This window comes from Phragmites australis, chromosome 5, assembly GCF_958298935.1.
Source record: "Phragmites australis chromosome 5, lpPhrAust1.1, whole genome shotgun sequence".
In the NCBI taxonomy this organism is placed as follows: Eukaryota; Viridiplantae; Streptophyta; class Magnoliopsida; order Poales; family Poaceae; genus Phragmites; species Phragmites australis.
Genome location: NC_084925.1, coordinates 42,798,771 through 42,817,703, shown reverse-complemented (window position 1 = coordinate 42,817,703; position 18,933 = coordinate 42,798,771). Strand labels below are relative to the sequence as shown.

General features: G+C 42.4%; 4 protein-coding genes across 7 annotated transcripts; all 4 read left to right on the top strand.

Moving 5' to 3' along the window:
• Nucleotides 1–1,450: 1,450 nt before the first annotated feature.
• On the top strand, nt 1,451–2,473 carry LOC133919814 (24.1 kDa heat shock protein, mitochondrial-like). 2 transcript variants are annotated; one of them, XM_062364327.1, is made up of 2 exons: nt 1,451–1,803; nt 1,917–2,473. In XM_062364327.1, the coding sequence occupies exons 1-2, from the start codon at nt 1,554–1,556 to the stop codon at nt 2,327–2,329; spliced, it is 663 nt and encodes a 220-aa protein (XP_062220311.1). In that variant the 5' UTR covers nt 1,451–1,553; the 3' UTR covers nt 2,330–2,473. The 2 variants fall into 2 exon arrangements, with proteins under 2 accessions (XP_062220311.1, XP_062220312.1); XM_062364328.1 differs by having other exon boundaries at nt 1,452–1,800.
• A 182-nt stretch (nt 2,474–2,655) lies between these two features.
• Nucleotides 2,656–3,981, top strand: LOC133918098 (uncharacterized). Its single transcript, XM_062361848.1, has one exon. It carries the CDS (start codon nt 2,656–2,658, stop codon nt 3,979–3,981), a length of 1,326 nt encoding a protein of 441 aa, XP_062217832.1.
• A 2,201-nt stretch (nt 3,982–6,182) lies between these two features.
• Nucleotides 6,183–8,577, top strand: LOC133918097 (uncharacterized). The gene is made up of 4 exons (XM_062361847.1): nt 6,183–6,199; nt 6,846–7,229; nt 7,562–7,617; nt 8,280–8,577. The coding sequence occupies exons 1-4, from the start codon at nt 6,183–6,185 to the stop codon at nt 8,294–8,296; spliced, it is 474 nt and encodes a 157-aa protein (XP_062217831.1). The 3' UTR covers nt 8,297–8,577.
• A 1,616-nt stretch (nt 8,578–10,193) lies between these two features.
• On the top strand, nt 10,194–18,520 carry LOC133919813 (uncharacterized). 3 transcript variants are annotated; one of them, XM_062364326.1, is made up of 15 exons: nt 10,194–10,649; nt 12,011–12,087; nt 12,683–12,841; nt 13,266–13,479; nt 13,561–13,647; nt 13,728–13,867; nt 14,053–14,133; nt 14,740–14,804; nt 15,494–15,669; nt 16,057–16,187; nt 16,284–16,371; nt 16,543–16,756; nt 17,022–17,128; nt 17,582–18,065; nt 18,140–18,520. In XM_062364326.1, exons 1-14 carry the CDS (start codon nt 10,482–10,484, stop codon nt 18,062–18,064), a joined length of 2,190 nt encoding a protein of 729 aa, XP_062220310.1. In that variant the 5' UTR covers nt 10,194–10,481; the 3' UTR covers nt 18,065; nt 18,140–18,520. The 3 variants fall into 3 exon arrangements, with proteins under 3 accessions (XP_062220310.1, XP_062220309.1, XP_062220308.1); XM_062364325.1 differs by having other exon boundaries at nt 18,134–18,520; XM_062364324.1 differs by having other exon boundaries at nt 10,195–10,649; nt 17,582–18,520.
• Nucleotides 18,521–18,933: the final 413 nt, after the last annotated feature.

Genomic DNA, 18,933 nt, shown 5'->3' with positions numbered 1-18,933 from the left:
ATGTAGAGATGAGAGGTAGTATAAATTTAATCTATCGATCTACATAATTAGATATTTTAGTAATTATGATAATTTTATTAAATTACCTACCGTACATGTCACGCTCATTTTCTTTTAAAGAATAATCAGTTACATTTCACATGTATGCTATGATCTATTTTATTATACATGTAGTGACATAATAAGTGATATACACTTCTATATCGAACTAAACAACTTTATTAAAATAAATATCATAGTTTTTAAACAGCAGCGAAAGAACAAGAGGACACTCAAAAAACTTTCAAATTTCAGAAAAATATTATTTTATTATTTTAAAATGTTCACAATAAAAAATTAGAATTTTAGATGTGACAATACCATTCAGGACTACATTAGTAATTTGTCTATCTAGTAAAAATAGCCCAACACAATCATGAGCTGGCTCTCTCGCTCCCAGTCCTACCGCCCTCTCACCCTCGGCCGCGTCGCTCCACTCCACTCCCTATTTCAACAATAGACTGCATGTTAGCATGTAGGACATGTTGCATATGGTCTAATGACATATTATGTTATAGTGCCAGTTAGCAATAGACTCACTCGTTGGTCCTTTCTATTCTAAATACTTCTAAAAGTAAAATGTGTTATAGAATAGGAGGTGTTGCATGTGGTCTTATGACATATTCAAGTGTCCTGATTTTTTTCTAATTTTTCTGTTTTTTAATTAATTTTATATTCTTTTCGATTTTAAAAAATATGATGTTTTCTTATTTTTCTTGATTTTCTTGTTTTTCTTATTTTTCTAATTTTTCTATTTTTTTACTGCCTCTATCACGCAGCCAACATGTGGCACGTCACGTTAGCCTTTTTTGTCGCGCAGGCATCACATGACATACCACGTCAGCGTCAAAATCTCCTCTGAGTCAGTATAGATCTGATTGACAACATTAATGATATAGAAATGTATTTTCAGACATATCAGGACAAGTTCGAGGACCGCTAATATATTTAACTCTATTTGTTTTTTTCTCACTGTACAGATTATATTTTTGGCTGAAATTTTTTTCCAGCTAGATCATAATATCTTATGCATCATTAATTTTTTCAGAATTTTTTATAATCACTTCGATATTGTTTTGAATTGAAAGTAATGGAATGCGACATTTTTTATTTTTTTTAACATATTGTAAGGGTGATATGTTTATTTTTTTAAACATATTGTTCGTTACAAGGGTGATATGCATGATTTATATATATATATATATATATTTAAATAGAAGTTTAGTTTTGTAATTTTTTATTTTCGAAATATAAAAAATATGTTTTGCCTGGTAGGAGGGCCCACTCTCAACCGAGAGCGAGCGGCGGCGGCATTCGTGCCCCTTCCGGAATGTTCCGCGGCCGCAGGTTCTTCCTGAACCTTCTAAACTCTTCCCCAAGCTGCGCCGCTATATAAACTTCCTCCACTTTTCCACCGCATTATCAAAGCAAGCATCCACGAACAGCAGCAGATCAACACAGGCCACAGGGAGAGAGAAGGCAGGTCACCACAGGGAGGAAGGAGAGAGCGTATCATGGCTTCCACTGTGGCTTCGAAGAGTGTGCCACTGGTACGCGCACTGGAGAAGCTCCTAGCCGCGTCGTCCGCACCCGGTGCCGGCTCCCCTCTCAGGCCGGTGGTCATTGCCAGCGGCCTCCGTGGCTACAACACCGGAGCGCAGCTCCGCCGTTACGACGGGGGCGAGTCGGACGACGACAGCGGCCGCGAGTACGAGAGCCGGCGCCGCGGCGGGGACAACACCGTGCCAGGCTTGTTCTCAGGTAGTCGTCATCTTTGTGCCATGCCAACTCGTTCGGTCGTTCTGTCAACTGCGCTAAATGGATTCGATCAAATGCATTGAAATGGTTGTACTAACTCTATTTCTTTCCTCATCCAGATTTGTTCCGCGATCCGTTCGGTGCGCCGCAGAGCCTTGGCTGCCTGCTGAGCCTCATGGACGACGTCGCGGCGGTGGCGCCCGGCCGTGGCGCACTGGTGCGTCGCGGCTGGAACGCGAAGGAGGACGAGGAGGCGCTGCACCTGCGCGTGGACATGCCGGGCCTGGGCAAGGAGCACGTCAAGGTGTGGGCGGAGCAGAACAGCCTGGTCATCAAGGGCGAGGGCGAGAAGGAGGCGGGCGAGGACGAGGCCACTCCACCTCCGAGGTACAGCGGCCGCATCGAGCTCGCGCCGGAGGTGTACATGATGGACAAGATCAAGGCCGAGATGAAGAACGGCGTCCTCAAGGTGGTCGTGCCCAAGGTGAAGGAGGAGCAGCGCAGGGACGTCTTCCAGGTCAACGTCGAGTAGATCTTCCCAGAAAATAAGAGTCAACGTCGAGTTTGAGAAGCTTGCCAATTTAGAATTTCCCTTCATCTAAACTAATGCGGCAATAAGCAATGTACTAGAAACGATTTTGATGCGGTGGTTTTGCAAACTACTATGTGATGATTACGCTTTCTCCCTCTCCGAATCGAACTCCGGAACGCGTACTGGTATGTTCCTTGCAAACTCCAAACTCGTTCACGTCCGGATCGAAAACGTTCGTGTCATAAATAGATGACCCGAGAGAACACGCCGCGTACAGAAAACGACCTCCTTGTTCTGGTGCCGGAGGCAGAGCAGAGCAAGCAGCCATGGCGCAGCCGCCGGATTTGTACCCAATGAAGGGAATCACGGAGGCCATCAGCATCCTGGAGGAGATCAATGCCCATTTCGCCTCAAACCCTGTCGTCGGAGAGGAGTTCTTCGCCCTCGTCACGGACGCCAATGGTGCGATCGACGACGGCCGTGCTGTCGTGGCCCGTGCGAAAAAGCTCCTCCGGGGCAACAGTAAACTCTTCGCCCGGTTCCAAGGCTTCCTCGACCCTGGCCATCAAATCGAGCTTCCCAACAACGATGTCAGTATTCCCAGGCCGCGCAGGAGGAGAGATAACAGCCACCCCGCAGTGGGCGCCAGCGGGCGTGCCGATCCACGAGCCGGCCGGAACGGGCGCGACGGCATCGACACGGTGAAGCATGTGGACGAGGAGATTTACGATGGATCGCTCGACGAGGCTAAGGACAAGCAGTTCTTGGAAGGGGCGAAGCATGCGGACGAGGACATTTACGATGAATTGCTCGTCAAGGCTAAGCAGTTCTTGGAACGGGCGAAGCACCTGGACATGGAGATGTACAATGGGTTGCTCGCAGAGATATTGCACGTCGGCACGGAGCGAGGCCTCAACGCGCACCAAGTTTACAGGCGGTTCAAACAACTCCTCGGCTCGGCACACGGAGACCTGCTCTGCGATTTCGTCGGGTTCCTTCCTTCGAAATACGACCCGCAGCCACGTTGTGCAAAAGAAGAGCTTGAAGATCAGCCTCCGACGCCGAAACGCAAGCACGCATCTTACGCTGGCGTAGACGCAGCCGAGAGCAGCAGGCCGAGCAGGGACAAGAAACCCCGCGTCGACGACAGCACGACGGCGAAGCGCAACCCCTCGTCTTACGCTGACGCAGGCGCCGCCGGGAGCAGCAGGCCGAGCGGGGGCAAGAAACACTGCGCGGACGACGAGGAAGAGGTCCAGAGGTTCAGGGAAGCGTGGGAGTTCGAGACCGGCTACTCGAAGCTGGTGGCCACGATGACGCGCGCGGAGTTGCTGCAGAGAGAGAGCACGCACGGTGCCTCGGGATCCGGCGGCCAGGGCAGGGCTTCCGTGGAGGAGCTCTTCCCGAGCGGCGAGACCCAAGAATATCTTGCGAAGATGTACCACGACGAATGGGACCATTTGCGGAAGGTGCTCGAGGACGCGGACTACGTCAGCTTTGCCTTGAAGATCATACTGGATAGGCTGAGGGAGAAGGAGGCGGCGGCCGTTGAGGAGGCAAGGAGCCGGCGGGATCCCACCCGCGCTGCCGAGAAGCTCGACGAGCTTGTCCAGGACAAGGTGCGCGAGGAGCGCGAGAGGCGAGGTGTATAAGGCCAAGGAGCATCGGAGACGGAGCGGTGGCGATCACTGTGAACCGCGCGCGTCGCCGGCCGGGTACTCCCAGAATTCATCGAGCACATGATCAACTTACTCCAACGAAATTGGATCAATGGATGTAGCGCAGACCTGCTTCCTCGTTAGATCGATCGAGCACCGGATCAACGGATCAACGTTCTCCACCGAAGCTGGAGCAATTGACGCCGTGCTGGCCTGCTTGGCTGCTTCCGCGCGTGACTATCGGAGGACTCGAGGCTCCACCCCGTAGCAACTGCGCAAAATAATCTGGCATGCATGAACTCTCGTGGCCTGATTAGAGATAAGCGTTCCACGAGTCTGTTCTTTTTTCCAAATCAGACTTAGCACAAAATCCAATTGATTTCAAGTTTTCAACGAAGGCATTTGTAACAAGATCACACTTGTTTCAATTTTCAACTAGTTTCAATATCTGCCTTGCTGAAACACGACAATCTGGAATGTGCGTTTTTCATTAAAACGGCATAAACAACCACAAATATGGTTTCATGAGACTTGGTGGTTGGTTTCTTGTATGTTCTCATTATTCATGTTGTCCATTTGAGGCAGAGTGTACTTATACACAGTGGCGGATCCAGCCGGGCAAAGCAGCTAGGGCGAACATTAAGATGAGATTAAAGAAAAATATCTTAATTAAGACAATAATTAAGTGAAGCGAACAAGTCCCCAATAATTAAGCGAAACTAACAAAATTCTTAATACCTTTGTATTCTATACAAGTAGATGCAGGAGCAGGAGTGGCCGAGTGAGGATTACTGTTCCATTTTCAGCATCACGTCTATCACCAACTCCATTCTCCCTCGTACTTCGGGTATCCAAAGATATTGGTTTGAAAAATCTCTTTATTATTGATGTCTTGATGATTTAATAATTGATATCCTACAAAGCATACAACACACGGTAAGAAATCTCTTCATTCATGATTCATTCATTGCACAATGCAAATTGCATATTTTGCACTTGCACAAAGCAAAGAGTTCTCAATTGCTCATCACCAGTACCTCAAATCCTGAATCTGAATGCCTCACACGGTCACACTCACAATTGGAATCAATCAATCAATCAATGATTGCCTAACACAGTCACACACACTCTCTAACACAGACAACTCAACTGGACAAGCAAAATCAGTTTGATAGCTAACCAGTTTAGTACCTTACCTCGAATGAATTTGTGGCTCGTAGTGGCAGCCAGTGCCGGAGTGGCGGAGTGCCCTGTGCAGCAGTGCCACTTCACAATCCAAGTCAATTTATAGTCTATGACCAAAGCCTAAAAATATTATGCAAATCATCAGGTGCGACATATAAATGAAAGAAAATAGGTGTTGATGCATATATCTTCAAACCTGTAACAGCTTAAAAGGTACTAAAACACGCAAGGGTGTCCCATTTAGCAGTTTTGGAGAACTGATATCAAAAGGCTTAAGCAGTTGAGCTGGCTAGAAAAAGATTGCCAATATACTACTTCAAAATTGCATGTTGTTGGTTTCGGGGAAAAAATACTGCATGCTATCCTAATGCTCCATTAATTCGAGACAATTTGTGGAAATGGACAAATGAGGCACCTTTCTGAGCGGGAGCAAGTTGAGAAGCCCCACGAAGCTAATGGCGAGGAGGAATCCGGTCATCCACCCGACGTCCCGACGTCGGGCTCCTTGTAGCTCCTCAGAGGCTGTGCCGCTGTGCGGCTGTGTGGGCCGGCCGAAGCCGATGGCGTCCTTGACAGTTGACTCCTCGCTCCTTGCCCGCAGGTCACCGCCGTTGGGAACCCGAGAGTTACGGTTGGCAGGGGCTGATTGGAGTTGTGGTGAAGATTAGGAGTCTGATTTGGGGGAAACGGGAAAGGGCGAAGAGGAAGCAATCCAACTGGGCCGATTGAAATCCAACTGGGTCACTGGCCCGTACGGATGGAAAGGTGCGGGTGTCGGCCTCACAGCCCAATTGCCCAAAGCCCCAAATGGATCTTCTTCTTCCTCGGTTCCTCACAGCGACATAGCCTCACGCAGTCACGCCGTCGAAAATCGATAAATCCTCTGAAAATCCATGAGGGAGAGAGGGAGTCCACCGCCGAGGAGCTCGGGCGGCCGCCCGGGCTCGCCCTAGCGGTGGATCCGCCCTTGCTTATACACTGTCTTTATAATCGCTTACATTATAGTTTCCATGTCAGATGGGCCGATGTATGCATAGTATCCCTCTTATACTTTCATACTCGTTTTGTGTAAAAAGATTAATCTAGATGTGCTATGCTTGAAACACAAATACTTATAAATTAGCATGAATCTATTTAAATTACCATTATGAGATTAATCCTATTATACCGAAACACTTAGGCCGCACGACTCCAAACTAGAAACATTAAGGAACCGGAGCATTACAATACTAAAAGAGGCATATCCAGAAAGAAACTGCAATTTGTCTAAATAGTAATCGACCAACCATACATAAGATACAATATGTACGGGGGGATGTGTAATACTGTTTTTTTGGAAAAAAGAAGAAGAGAGAGTTGACCAAATTTGACTTTTTGATCCGAGGCTCGTATCGACGATCGGAGACCGTGGTTGCGTTCATCTCGTCGAGACGAACCCATTTTGCTATTCATACGTCCGTTCCGGGCACTTTGAGACCCGTAGCGAGCCCAATAAGTTTAGACCATTCGTTTTTTTAAAAAAAAACGATAAAGCCGGATGGATCGGTCGTCACCCCGACCCATCCAGAGGCTTCTCGCTCTCTCGCGTTTTCTCTCTCTCTCTCTCTCTCTCTCTCTCTCTCTCTCTCCTGTTGCTTGCTGCCACTGCGCTGCTCCTGCCGCCGGCCGCCGAGCTCCCGTGCCAGCTGCGCCGCCGTGCTGCTGCTGCGCCGCGCCGCCGGCCGTCGCCGTGCGTGCTGCTGCTGTCGCCGGCGCCGCCGCTGCCGCGCCGCGCCCGCCGCTGCCAGCCGCCGCCGCCGGCGCCTCCCCCTCCCCCTCGGTGTGTCGCCGAAGCCCAGCCGGCCGAAACGGCCAGCGACGCAGAGCAGAGAAGAAGCTAGGAAAGAAAAGGAAGGAAAGAAAAGAAAGAAGAAAGAGGAAGGAAGAAGAAGAAGAAAAAAAGAGAAAGAAAAAGAAAAAGAAAAAAAAGAGAAAAGAAAAGAAAAAAAGAGGGAAGAAGTTGGAAATTTTCGGAATTTCGTCGGATTCATCGTCAAACTTTCGAAGGCGAATTCTCGGTAATTTCTGGACGTTCGTGGTTGGATTAACCAATCAGTTAATTCGTGTCGTATCATTTCATATGATCAATAGTTCGATTCATTTTGATAATCGTGGTTGACTCGAAGATACGACATCCGAGTTGCAGTATTCAGTTCTTCGAAGTGAAATCTAAGTAATGAGGATTTTGGTTCAACCCTAAATTGGAAATAGCGTATCATTTCATGTGATACAGCTCTCTGTTCAGTTGTCCGAAATGTCGGCGTAGATGCGACGTTTTCCGACGTAGGGTTGACGCTTCATATTTTATGTGCTTCGAATGTGTTTTAGTGCTAATAACATTCTTGTACAGGTGGTGCTGCTTTTGGGCGTTCTTGATCGAATTTCTTTCGTCGCTTTTGGTGAAAGGCAAGTAACTTGGGGGTGTGGTTCTATACTATGTTTATATTCATGTCTTACTTCTTTTGCAAACAGAAATTTGAAATATATGGTTTTATTTTCAAATCCATTTAAACTATGGATGTCGTTGCTTTTGATTATTTAAATCAATGCTTTCCTTATTAATCTGGATTGTACCTTTATCTTCATGAAATCAGTTTGTTTTCATGAATCAGTTGTGGTTTTTATCTTGAGCTATTCAAAAAGAAATAAAGAATTGACGTCAATTCACATGCATACATATGCATTTATGCACTTCATATGGTGATAAAGGCCGATCACTGCCATCGTGCGTGATTCGTACCGGTACATGGAGTTGCATGAGATGTTGGCATCGTCCAACTCTCAAATGGAGTTGCATCATGACATTCATACATCTCTCTTTATGATTTTTGGAGAATACAGAATTCTGGGGATTTGAATGCCATTTTGGGTGAAAGAACGGGTTGGAGTTTGACGTTTCCTCGACAAATATTCTGAAAGTAAAAACCTCTTTAAAAACCATGAGTTTTTGGCTTGTTGATGTGAGAAGGATGTGTATTTCCAAATACTTTCAAGATAAAGTGAGATGTGTTTATATACATAGCTGTTACTTGCTGAGCTTGTCTCACCCTCTGTTAAATCTTTTACAGGTATGTTTAGTTGCTGACGTGCATTGGGGTTGGATCTGGGTAGTTGCACGCACGCCCTCACCACAAAGCCGATAGTCACCCGGTGATTGAGTTGAGCTTTGTTGATGGGTTGGCGATGGTTTTGGTATATGTTGTGGTGGGACGCTGGTAGCGTCGTGAAGGTTATTTATATGATGGTTATATCTGTTTTGGCTGTCTAAGATTTGTTTCTTATGGTCAGTTATACCGCTCTTCAGAGGAAATGCTGCTAAAATTTCCTATTTTCAGATGATTAGGCTCAGTTGGAGGTAGGGTGTTACAGGATGATTCTGGAAACATCTCATATATCAGAAGCTTTGCCAGTCTTTATTACTTATAATAATAAATTTCCTTATATAAAGGAATGAAGAGTATGAATACATTGTTTTAAATAGTGCAAGGAATGAAGAGCACACAGGTTTAGGCATAAAATGGATTTAGAGTAAGAATGCAACATGAATATCAACAAAAAGGTCAAAAACCTTGTCTATTGGATTATGAAAGTGATCCAAAATTGAATTCGAAGACCAGGCAAGATTTTTTTCCCAGCTTCTCTACGATAATATGCTAGCATAAGAGTTACTTTCCATCATAGCACTGTAGAAAATGATCAAATTTAGTAATGGAGAATCAGTGCATATATCTTAAAAATTGCAGCCTATTCAGTGCGCATGCTCTGGTTATAACCTGAAGGCTTAAGTCCATTTTCATTCAGTTCAAATTTTAAAATGCCTGAGGTAGAAATCATCAACTAAACTAGAAAAGAAATATCAATAGGTCTTGTAAGGACACATTGCTTTCCCTTTTTTCTTCTTAATCGCTACAACAAAGAAGCACAAGAAGGGACTTCGTTGAGCGGCAACTCAAAGGCGTAAGCGTAACAGCTGCCATAAAAAGTCATCCATAGGCGATACAAAAAGTGAGAACTGTATTCACCAAAATAAAAGGAAATTCCAATTGTCTACAATGGATACTTGGAATAAATATGCTAAAAAATGCTACTTAATTCAGGCTATAAAACTAGGCTTTTTTTTTTAACAGGGATGAAATCACTGCACCCAGATATCTCTAGCTGCCAAACAGCATATTTAGATGCTTCCAGAAATATAGCATAATAGACTGCTGTACGCCTGTACCAGGGCAGGCTGTAAAGGTTGCAGTTTTCTAAGCAATTTTTGAATTATTCAAAGTTGGAAATATCGTTTATACATTGAGCTGAGAATTACACTTCAGATCAGAATCTTTGATAAGTAAAAAAACTAACAATGTGAAAAGTTCATTAACAGTTAAATAAATTTAAGTATAGTCAATTTCTTGACCTGAAACAAGGAGTGAAAAGAGTAAAAAAATCATTATATCTTTACTATATAAAACACACCTCTTCTTCCTACTATACTCCTATCTAATAAAATTCTCTAAAATTTAAATAATTTATCAATTTTTACCATCTATCCTTATCCTCCAATCTCTTCGCTTCATTATTGGCTATAGATATGTGACCTGCTTTACTAATAAAAATAAATGAAGAAATTATGAGAAAAATTAGCAGATAACATCTTTATCTTTTTTGATCTAATTTGAAATCAAACTACGGTATCACTTTCGACATATTCATTTGACTGTACTCGCATGACACATTCACATTCCATATCTTGAGTTTATGCTTGATATTATTATGTCTAATATTTATATTTTTATTATAACGCACAAACCCTTAGCTAGTTGGTCCATAAACAATGTGGAAGAGCTTACCTGCTTTGTTTTTAGAGATTTCATAATTAATTTAGAACTTGTTCTTAATTTTTAACGTTTAAAGCGAAGCCTAATTTTTAATGTTAAAAGAGTCAAATCACCCACAAACACATAATCTGACCTTGTTCGCTTGACAATGGATCCAATCTTTGCGTGCGAGCCAGTAATCCCCTCGTACCGTCATTTCTATACTCCACCGAACAATTCCTGTTCGGCCCACCAACACCTTCTTCTTCCCCCGCCGTGCGCTTCTCCACTTCTCCGGAGACAAAAGAGCACCCCGATCTCGCGGGCCCCACCTCCACCCGCCTGCCGCGACACGGAGAAGCTTCCGGTTCTGAGCCGGCCTGACTCCACCACCTCCTCGTCCTCCTCCTCCGGTTCACCCACTCCTCCTCCGGCCGTCGCCGCGGGGGAGCGGAGGGTGTCGAGATGTGGGTGTTCTACCTGATATCGCTGCCCCTCACGCTGGGCATGGTCGTCGTCACGCTCAGCTACTTCGCCGGCCCCGCCGTGCCGCGCTATGTCGTCGCCACCGTCGGATACGCCTGGTTCTGCTCCCTCTCCTTCATCATCCTCGTCCCCGCCGACATCTGGACGGTCAGATCCCTCGCCTCGTCTCCCCCTCTCCCCATCCCCGCCCCCGGTTCCGACCGTCACCGTGTTTAGCCGTCGGTGCGGTTAGATCCGCCAGACGGAGGTAACTGAGTGTTGTAGTTTCGCGCAATTAGGCTGTATGCGCGGATTGCACCCGAAATTTGAACTGGGAGGCTTGTTAGGGCTTGGAGGGGATTTTTTCTTCTTCTGTGAAGTACGCATTTGAATTGTTGTGTCTTGCTGCGGAATGAGGTCTGAGAAACAGGATTCACCCCTGCCGTCCATCACAGAAGCACCGGTTCATTTCATAGTTCTTACATATGCAGTGGAAACAACTTACATAGGCAAATTGACACCATAGGAGGATTGTGTATGGTCTGCCTGACCCCAATTAGCTTCCGAGAAGTCTGTGTCTACACTATTTGATTCTTCACAGCTGGTTATCACATAATCATCTACAGTCCCCTGATGTCACCTCTTCAATCAACGTTTGGTCCAACGTTCACTGCGGAGTTAACCTAGTAAATCAGCAATTCAAATTGACTCATGACATTCACCATTTTGTTAGATTCCGACAACTTGACACTCTGGAAGCATTTTTTTTTTGTTTGTGCTAACTTTTTCCCTTAAGAATAGGTCTCCTTTCAGTTTCATCTGTACAAATTTGATGTCTAGTGCAGTGCAGTCACATACAAAATGGGGAAAATTATCTGCATAGCATCCCTCTAGTTTAGAGTTATAATCCTGCTGCAGCAAGCAGCAACATTCAACAGATACAAACTAAAGTACCAAACAATTGTACTAAAACATTAACCAGGCATCAAAACATGTTAACTTCTTCAGAATACATGGTCCAGATTCACAAGTCTCTTCAGACCGAGCACCGTGAAAGCATTGGTGTCGACCTCCTCTCTGTAGCTGCCAAAAGGCGGAGCATCTTCTCAATTAGTTCCTCCAGTCACAGAGATCAGTTGCAGTGGAAATGTTGAGAGATCAGGTTATCTTTCGCTAGTGATAAACCCTAGATTAAGAAAGTTAGCATGTCTTAGTGTTATGTGGATACACTCACATACATGTCGATGTCAATGTTTTTGTCCTTATGGCCAAACCTGAGGCCTATGGAATGGAATCAGCCTGCCATTTGGCCTATATATTTGATAACTAGGTTTAAGCACATGTAAACTCTTGATGTTTATATCTTTCTAAACTTCAAGAAATTACAATATATCCTTTAAATAATATTAATACATATATAAATTACTTTATCTGTGTGACGAACTTTGTAATCTTTATTCATGTTCTGTGCTGGAAAACTGTCTTCATCTATTTCTTAGGCCTAAACTCTTACATCATCTCACTTGCAGACATTAACTGGCAGTGAGAAGGGTGCCATTGGATTCTTTTGGAGCTGGTCATATTGGAGCACGTTTATCTTAACATGGTATGCTACAAACATGCCTTGTATAGCTGCCTCCCTGTAGTTGCATTATTCCTGATCTTAGTGGCATCTACAACAACTATTTGATGAGTTGACATATGCCGTTGCAAGTTGCAACATGTCAGCACAATTTTCAAAATGCAAAATTTCCTTTTTTTATGCTGCTTCATCATTTGCCACAGAACTGCAATGATTTAGCAAATCACTCTTTGGGCATCAATGCAGCTCTTTTGGCTTTATCTTAACTAGGTTGGTACATGGAAAAACACTGGCTATGTATTGTATGGTCTGCAAAAAGCAAAACGCTGGAATATTCTTTCCCTATTTATGTACTTACAAGTTACAACTTCTATTACCTGCTAGATCTTTCAAGGTATTTAAGCTAGTGCTGGATGTACGGTTGCCAGCTTACTCTGTTTCTAGTGGGACAGCTCAATGCAGTCTTTGGGTGTCAGTTCAGTTATACAATTGTAGTTATGATTTGCTAGGACCTTCAATCTAAATTTGTATTGGATAAACTATTATTTATTCAGATCGTTTGCATCAGTCTTGATAGTTGATATCCCTAAATAAGGATTGTGCTTATGTCTTTAAACAGGGCTGTAGTTCCTACTATTCAGGGCTATGAAGATGCAGGAGATTTCACCGTCAAAGAAAGGCTGAAAACTAGTATTCATATGAACCTGCTCTTTTATTCAATTGTGGGAGTCATTGGTCTTATTGGACTCATACTACTCTTAATCATGCATAGAGCTTGGTATGTATCGATCTTCACTCGAGCTTCCATGTTCCACTACCAGTCTGATGTGTGAACATAGCCTTTTGCAATGTCGCTTAAATTTTATCAACCATTTTGTCCTCGGAACATCATTATTTTCAGCTTTTATTTATTGTATTGGTGTTGTTGCCAAGCTAGTGGTGAAATGTTTTGCTGAAATACCCTTATAAGATTCAACACAAGGCAGTACAAACACTGCATTTAATTGCCAAGGTTAGCGCTGCGTAATCACATTTGATTCATAAAATGAACAATATAATCAATGGTACCATCAAAATACTGCTTTCATCCGAATGAATGATGCTGTTGCCTTGAGCTCTTGAGAAATATTTGTTCCGAAACTGGCTATCATTTAAACTTTTTATCTAGTAGAGTGTTGACCTGGAATAAATTTTCTTGACAGGGATGGTGGGATTGTGGGATTTGCAATGGCATGCTCAAATACCTTTGGACTGGTGACTGGTGCTTTTCTTCTTGGTTTTGGATTGAGTGAAATTCCAAGGAATATTTGGAAAAATGCAGACTGGTCTCACCGCCAAAAAGTACTTTCTCATAGAGTTGCCAAGATGGCTGTAAAGCTTGATAATGCTCATCAAGAATATTCAAATGCAATTGTTGTAAGTATATTTTATAAATAAATTATTAAGTGATAAGTTACATTATTCTTGCATTATGCCGAAGTGGTGTTCCTGTTCCAGGTTGCTCAAGCCACTTCGAATCAAATGTCAAAACGTGACCTTTTGAGGCCTTATATGGACATTATTGACAACATGTTGGCTCAAATGGTACTGCTGCAATCTGGTGGAATTTGAATTTAAAATATTGCTATTATGCAAAATAACTTATGATTTTATGTCCATCTCAGCTGCGGGATGATCCATCCTTTAAACCTTCTGGTGGTAGATTAGGCGAAAATGATATGGACTATGACACTGATGATAAATCAATGGCCACGCTTCGGCAGCAACTCAGGAGGGCCCATGAGGAGTATTATAGGTGCAAAAGGTATTATAGGATAAACCATTAGATGATATATTTCATTTGGTAATGTGGATTGTCAAGTATGACACATGCAGTTTTGATGGAAACCTATTCAGCAGTAAATCCTAGAGTATAACAAACAATATTGAAGGTGTGACTGCAGCTGCACTATTTAACTGGTAGATTTTAACTGTGTTGTGATTGTGCAGTGAGTATATGACTTATGTCATGGAAGCCCTTGAACTAGAAGACACTATAAAAAATTATGAGCGTCGCGATGCAAACAGATGGTGAGTTCATTGATTTTATATTTACTGAAAGTCAATTGCTGTAAAATTATTGTGTACAACAGGAGTGTTTAAATCTTGAAAGAATATCAGTTGCAACTTTCCTGAATTATCTTACAGGAACTATGATGTAGTCTTCGGTCCCATTCAACTATATTTTCGTGATAATATATTTTGGAGGAATCCTTTTCTTTTTTGTATTCTAATTGTGAAACTTGATAATTTTGTCAAACTAAGTGATGCCAAGTGATAAAGGAGTTTTCAATATGTTAATTAAACAAAAAAAGGATAGTAAATTGGGTATCAACAGGACTGTGAACAGTTCCAAAAAAGTTTGGCAACGTTAGTCTGTTGGATGTATCATATAAAATATAACAATACTGACCCAGAATACTTGATTGGTGGTCCGAATAGCCCCATTGCTGTAGAATATAAATGCTTGTGCTTGTCAACATGAGGACCATTACAGGCATGAGCAACCGTTTTTTTCTATTTTTAGTAATTTGCTTGAGAAACCTTGAGCATTATGTACTGCAAACCAGTCGCATTCATCTGAGATTCTCTTAGATCAACCACAGGCAGTATTGATTAATTTATTTTTTAAAACAGGAAATACATATCAAATTTCAGAGAAAGTCGTTCATGCACACTTGGATCCCTTTTGGACACTATGGGTATTCTTCTCCCCTATTCTACTTTTTTTTTTGGTTTTTATCTTAGTCATAAGGGAAAATTGCAAAAACCCACTTGCAACTTTGGGGGTTTGTCAAAAAATCCAAGAACTTGTTTTTTATCAGTCAACCCCCTGCAACTCTTATTTGGCGTCAAATACCTCCCTAGCATTGTTTGACCGCATGATATGCTGCTTGTGTGACTTCCAAAATAAAACAGTGGCTTCTAGAATCATTTTTTATAGTCTCCTGAACCATTAAATTGGATCTGCCACTCTAGTTTTGTACACTTCAATAGGATGAATATTCAAAAGCATGTGAGTAGGGAGCCCAAATAATGAAAAGCTAGACCCATTTAAATGCTCCCCGATATGTCGGATGTGAAGCTAGATATCACTACGACACCCTAGAAACCCTAGAAAGTCATGCATGCACCACATCGTGGGGTCAACGGGCATAGGTTTTTTTTTTGACAAACCCCTAAAGTTGTGAGTGGGAGACTGGAGAAAAAGTTGCAGTTTTTTTACAAACCCCCAAAGTTGCAGGTGGATTTTTGCAATTTTCCCTAGTCATAATTCCTTAATCAACTTCTCAATTAGCTTAGATTCTTAGTGAGTTCGAATTAATTCCTATGTCTTGTCTGGTTAATAGTTGATTGAACCAACTCAAGGATGCTTTTGTTACATTTCCAGAGTTCATTTGGCGCTGTATGCTGAGAAAACAGCTTCAGAAAGCATTTGCTGTTATCCTTGGCTGCATGTCAGCTGCCATACTGTTGGCTGAAGCCACTTTACTTCCAAGTGGTGTTGATTTATCACTTTTTTCCATTCTTATAAAAGCTGTAGGAAAGCAAGAGGTTTTGGTCCAGGTACGAATCTGAGCGCTTCATGTAAATATTTGAAACGGGTCTCTATCTTGTGTCCAGTTTAGAGGAAATTTTATTAGTTGTGACACTAACTACTCACCGCAATGCTTACTATATTGCATTATTATTGATAAGCTAGATATTCATGTCTAGCCCACAACAATCCCATGCAGTTGTCACCTACTGGTAACTTAAATTTAAACATATGTGCACTAATATATGTGAATGTACTTACCAGGCGAGTCTCAGAGTATGTTAAATGCATTCAGGTCTACTGCATATTCGTTGTATTTTAGAAATGGCAAATTCCCTGTTCTTTCACTCTGTTGTAACTTCATCTCAAAATTTCAGTTTTTTTGGCATCAGTTACAAACTTCCATTTGTTCACAGGTTGCTGCATTTGTCCCCTTGATGTATATGTGCATCTGCACATATTATTCACTATTTAAGATTGGTATGCTGATGTTTTATTCTCTGACTCCAAGACAAACCAGCTCTGTCAGCTTGCTTATGATCTGCTCGTAAGTTTTCAATGCTTTATTTTTTATGCTTGATGTGATTCCGTTTCCAAAGCTGCTCAGCTCATTCAAGGCTGTGCACCAAATTCTTTTTTGCAGAATGGTTGCAAGATATGCTCCTCCTATTTCTTATAACTTCCTGAATCTCATCCGCCTTGGTGGTAATGCCAAAACTACTTTTGAGAAGGTAATAGTTGTGATAGTCTTTGTCTTATTTGGTTACATGAAATTGTGCTAATACTTGACATTTGAAAAGGAAATGTTTGGCAACTTCGCTCCTTTTTTTTTTTGTTTATTGTAGTTACTGTTTACCAAATAAAATTTCATAGCTAACTGCTGAACAAATCATCTGTTGTAGAGGATGGGTAACATTGATGACGCAGTTCCTTTCTTTGGGAGAGGCTTCAACAGGATCTATCCACTTATTATGGTTGTCTATACGCTATTGGTTGCTAGTAATTTCTTTGGCCGTGTGATTGACTTCTTCGGAAGCTGGAAAATGTTCAAGTTCCAGCGTGAAGAAGAGAACGTGGATGGTTTTGATCCTTCTGGAATGATTATTCTACAAAAAGGTAAGGACTCCACAGATTTTGTTTCTGGAGAATTGGAGGTACCCTATTTCTTAAGTACATATTTGTCTTCCCATTTATTGGGCCTCCTTAGGTTTCCATGTTTTCCTTTGCAAATGAAAGCTTCTATGGGATTATTACATAGTAGTGATTAGTGAACTAAACAGGATTCTGAATTATGATTGTGTAACTACTGTTGAACTGTTGGTGCAAACACTGCATTTGGTTCTTCTGAATTCCTCCTTACTAATTTTTTTTCTTTCTCCAGAGAGGTCGTGGATTGAACAAGGATGCAAAGTGGGTGAGCAGATTATTCCATTGGCAAGAAATTTTAATGGCGTGAACACAGATATTGAATCCCAAAACGTACCATTGGTGCGTAGAATGCTTTTTCCATTTATCCTTGGAGCTTTGCTAAACTATCTGCCATTCTCTTTTGGAACAAGTCCATTTTGCATCCCTTCAACACATATATTTGCCATTCTTTGGGTTCAGAAAACTCCTTGAATTACAAAACCATTCATTTTACACCCTCTGATTAACAAAAACAGGTCAAAATCACAATTCATAACCCTTGGCCCAAAACTGCCCTGGTTTTGCTGGTGTGCCATCTAATGGACAGGTTGGGGATTGTAAATTAAACAGTTTCAAGGATATGTTTTGGTCTTGATGTGTGTGTGTGGTGGTGGTGGGGGGGGGGGGGTTGCTGAAATGGATTTGTTCCTTCTCGTTTGTAGCCTTTGATTGGCTGCAGCTGAATTAAGGTTATTCTTCTTACTTAGTAGTTAGTACTTACTGTTTCTGTTTCCATTCTCTATTGTGTTACAGGTTGAAAATACAGTGGAGATGAAAGCAGGAGCAACTTCTTCAAGAATTGACGGTAGAGTTGGCCAGTCGAAATATGCTAACAACAGGGAAACTATTGCCAGCAAGTACTCTTCTATTAGAGAACAGAATCGGCAGGCAGTGAAGGCAGCAAAAAAGGAAATCTCATCGAACTCTGTGTCTTTGCTTGAAGAAGGAAATTCTGAACAGCGGCCCAATGCTGGTGTACCACCAGCTGGAATGTCCTCAACATGGGCCTCAATGAAGATTGGTTTCCAGAACTTCAAAGCAAATATGGGTTCCAAGAAGTTCCTCCCTTTGCGCCAAGATCCAGGATTTGCTCCACACACGAATGTCTCTTCGCCTGAATCTCTTGATGACATATTCCAAAGGTTAAAAAGGCGACCTGCAAATCTGCCTGTGGATTACCTTGATGATGATGATGATAACACTGGAGACATGGATCTACATTTCCAGGATCAATGAGGTAGGTCTTGATATTCTTTTAGGATTTAGAATATGCATACTCAGAAATTAAAAAAATGATAGCGATAGATGCAGAAAGGAAGATATAGGATATATAGATTTGGTGATGATTTTGGTGTGCTTCCTGGAAGCTAAAGATGCTTGCCCTTCTGGAAAACTGCAAACATGAAAGGACGATATTGTGACAGGCTTAGCAGAAAGGCAGCAGATTTTCCCACCAAGAGACCATGGGACTTTTCTGCTTTACACATACTGTGCAGGTGACATGCATTTTTGACTTGCTGATTTTCTTACCCTGTTAAATCTGTATGGGAGATGCTGATTTGTAACCGAAGGGAAATAATGTGAAGGGTGTGTGTCTTTGAGAGTTGTAACCAGTAAAAATGTATCAAATGTATACTTGGTTGGGAAAGTGCCCCAAATGTTTTTATTTGGCAAAACATCAGACTTGGATTTGATGATAAAACTTGCAGACGCCCTTGTGCAGTTGTGCTGCTGCCTGACCGAAAATGGCCTATTTCTACTGTACGTACAACGTGGTTCTTTTATATCGGGTGCACATGTTACATAAGGCACAAGGGCACCGCACGAACCAGTTGAAATTATTGTATTGCAGCACGGACAATAAAATCGCAGCATAACCTCTTTCATAACAACACATTATTCAATTAGGTCTTATCATGGGTCCTACAACCCTTTGTCATACCCTCTCTTGTTACCAAGAAGGGAGTTCAGTTGGTATCCTGAGATAAGTAGGCGTCAATATCAACCAGGTACGAAGGTCTTAGACAGATTTTCGCCGATTCCAAATGAATTTACATGTGGTTGAAAAGATGGTGTTATTAGATACTAGAAATATGCTATAGTTG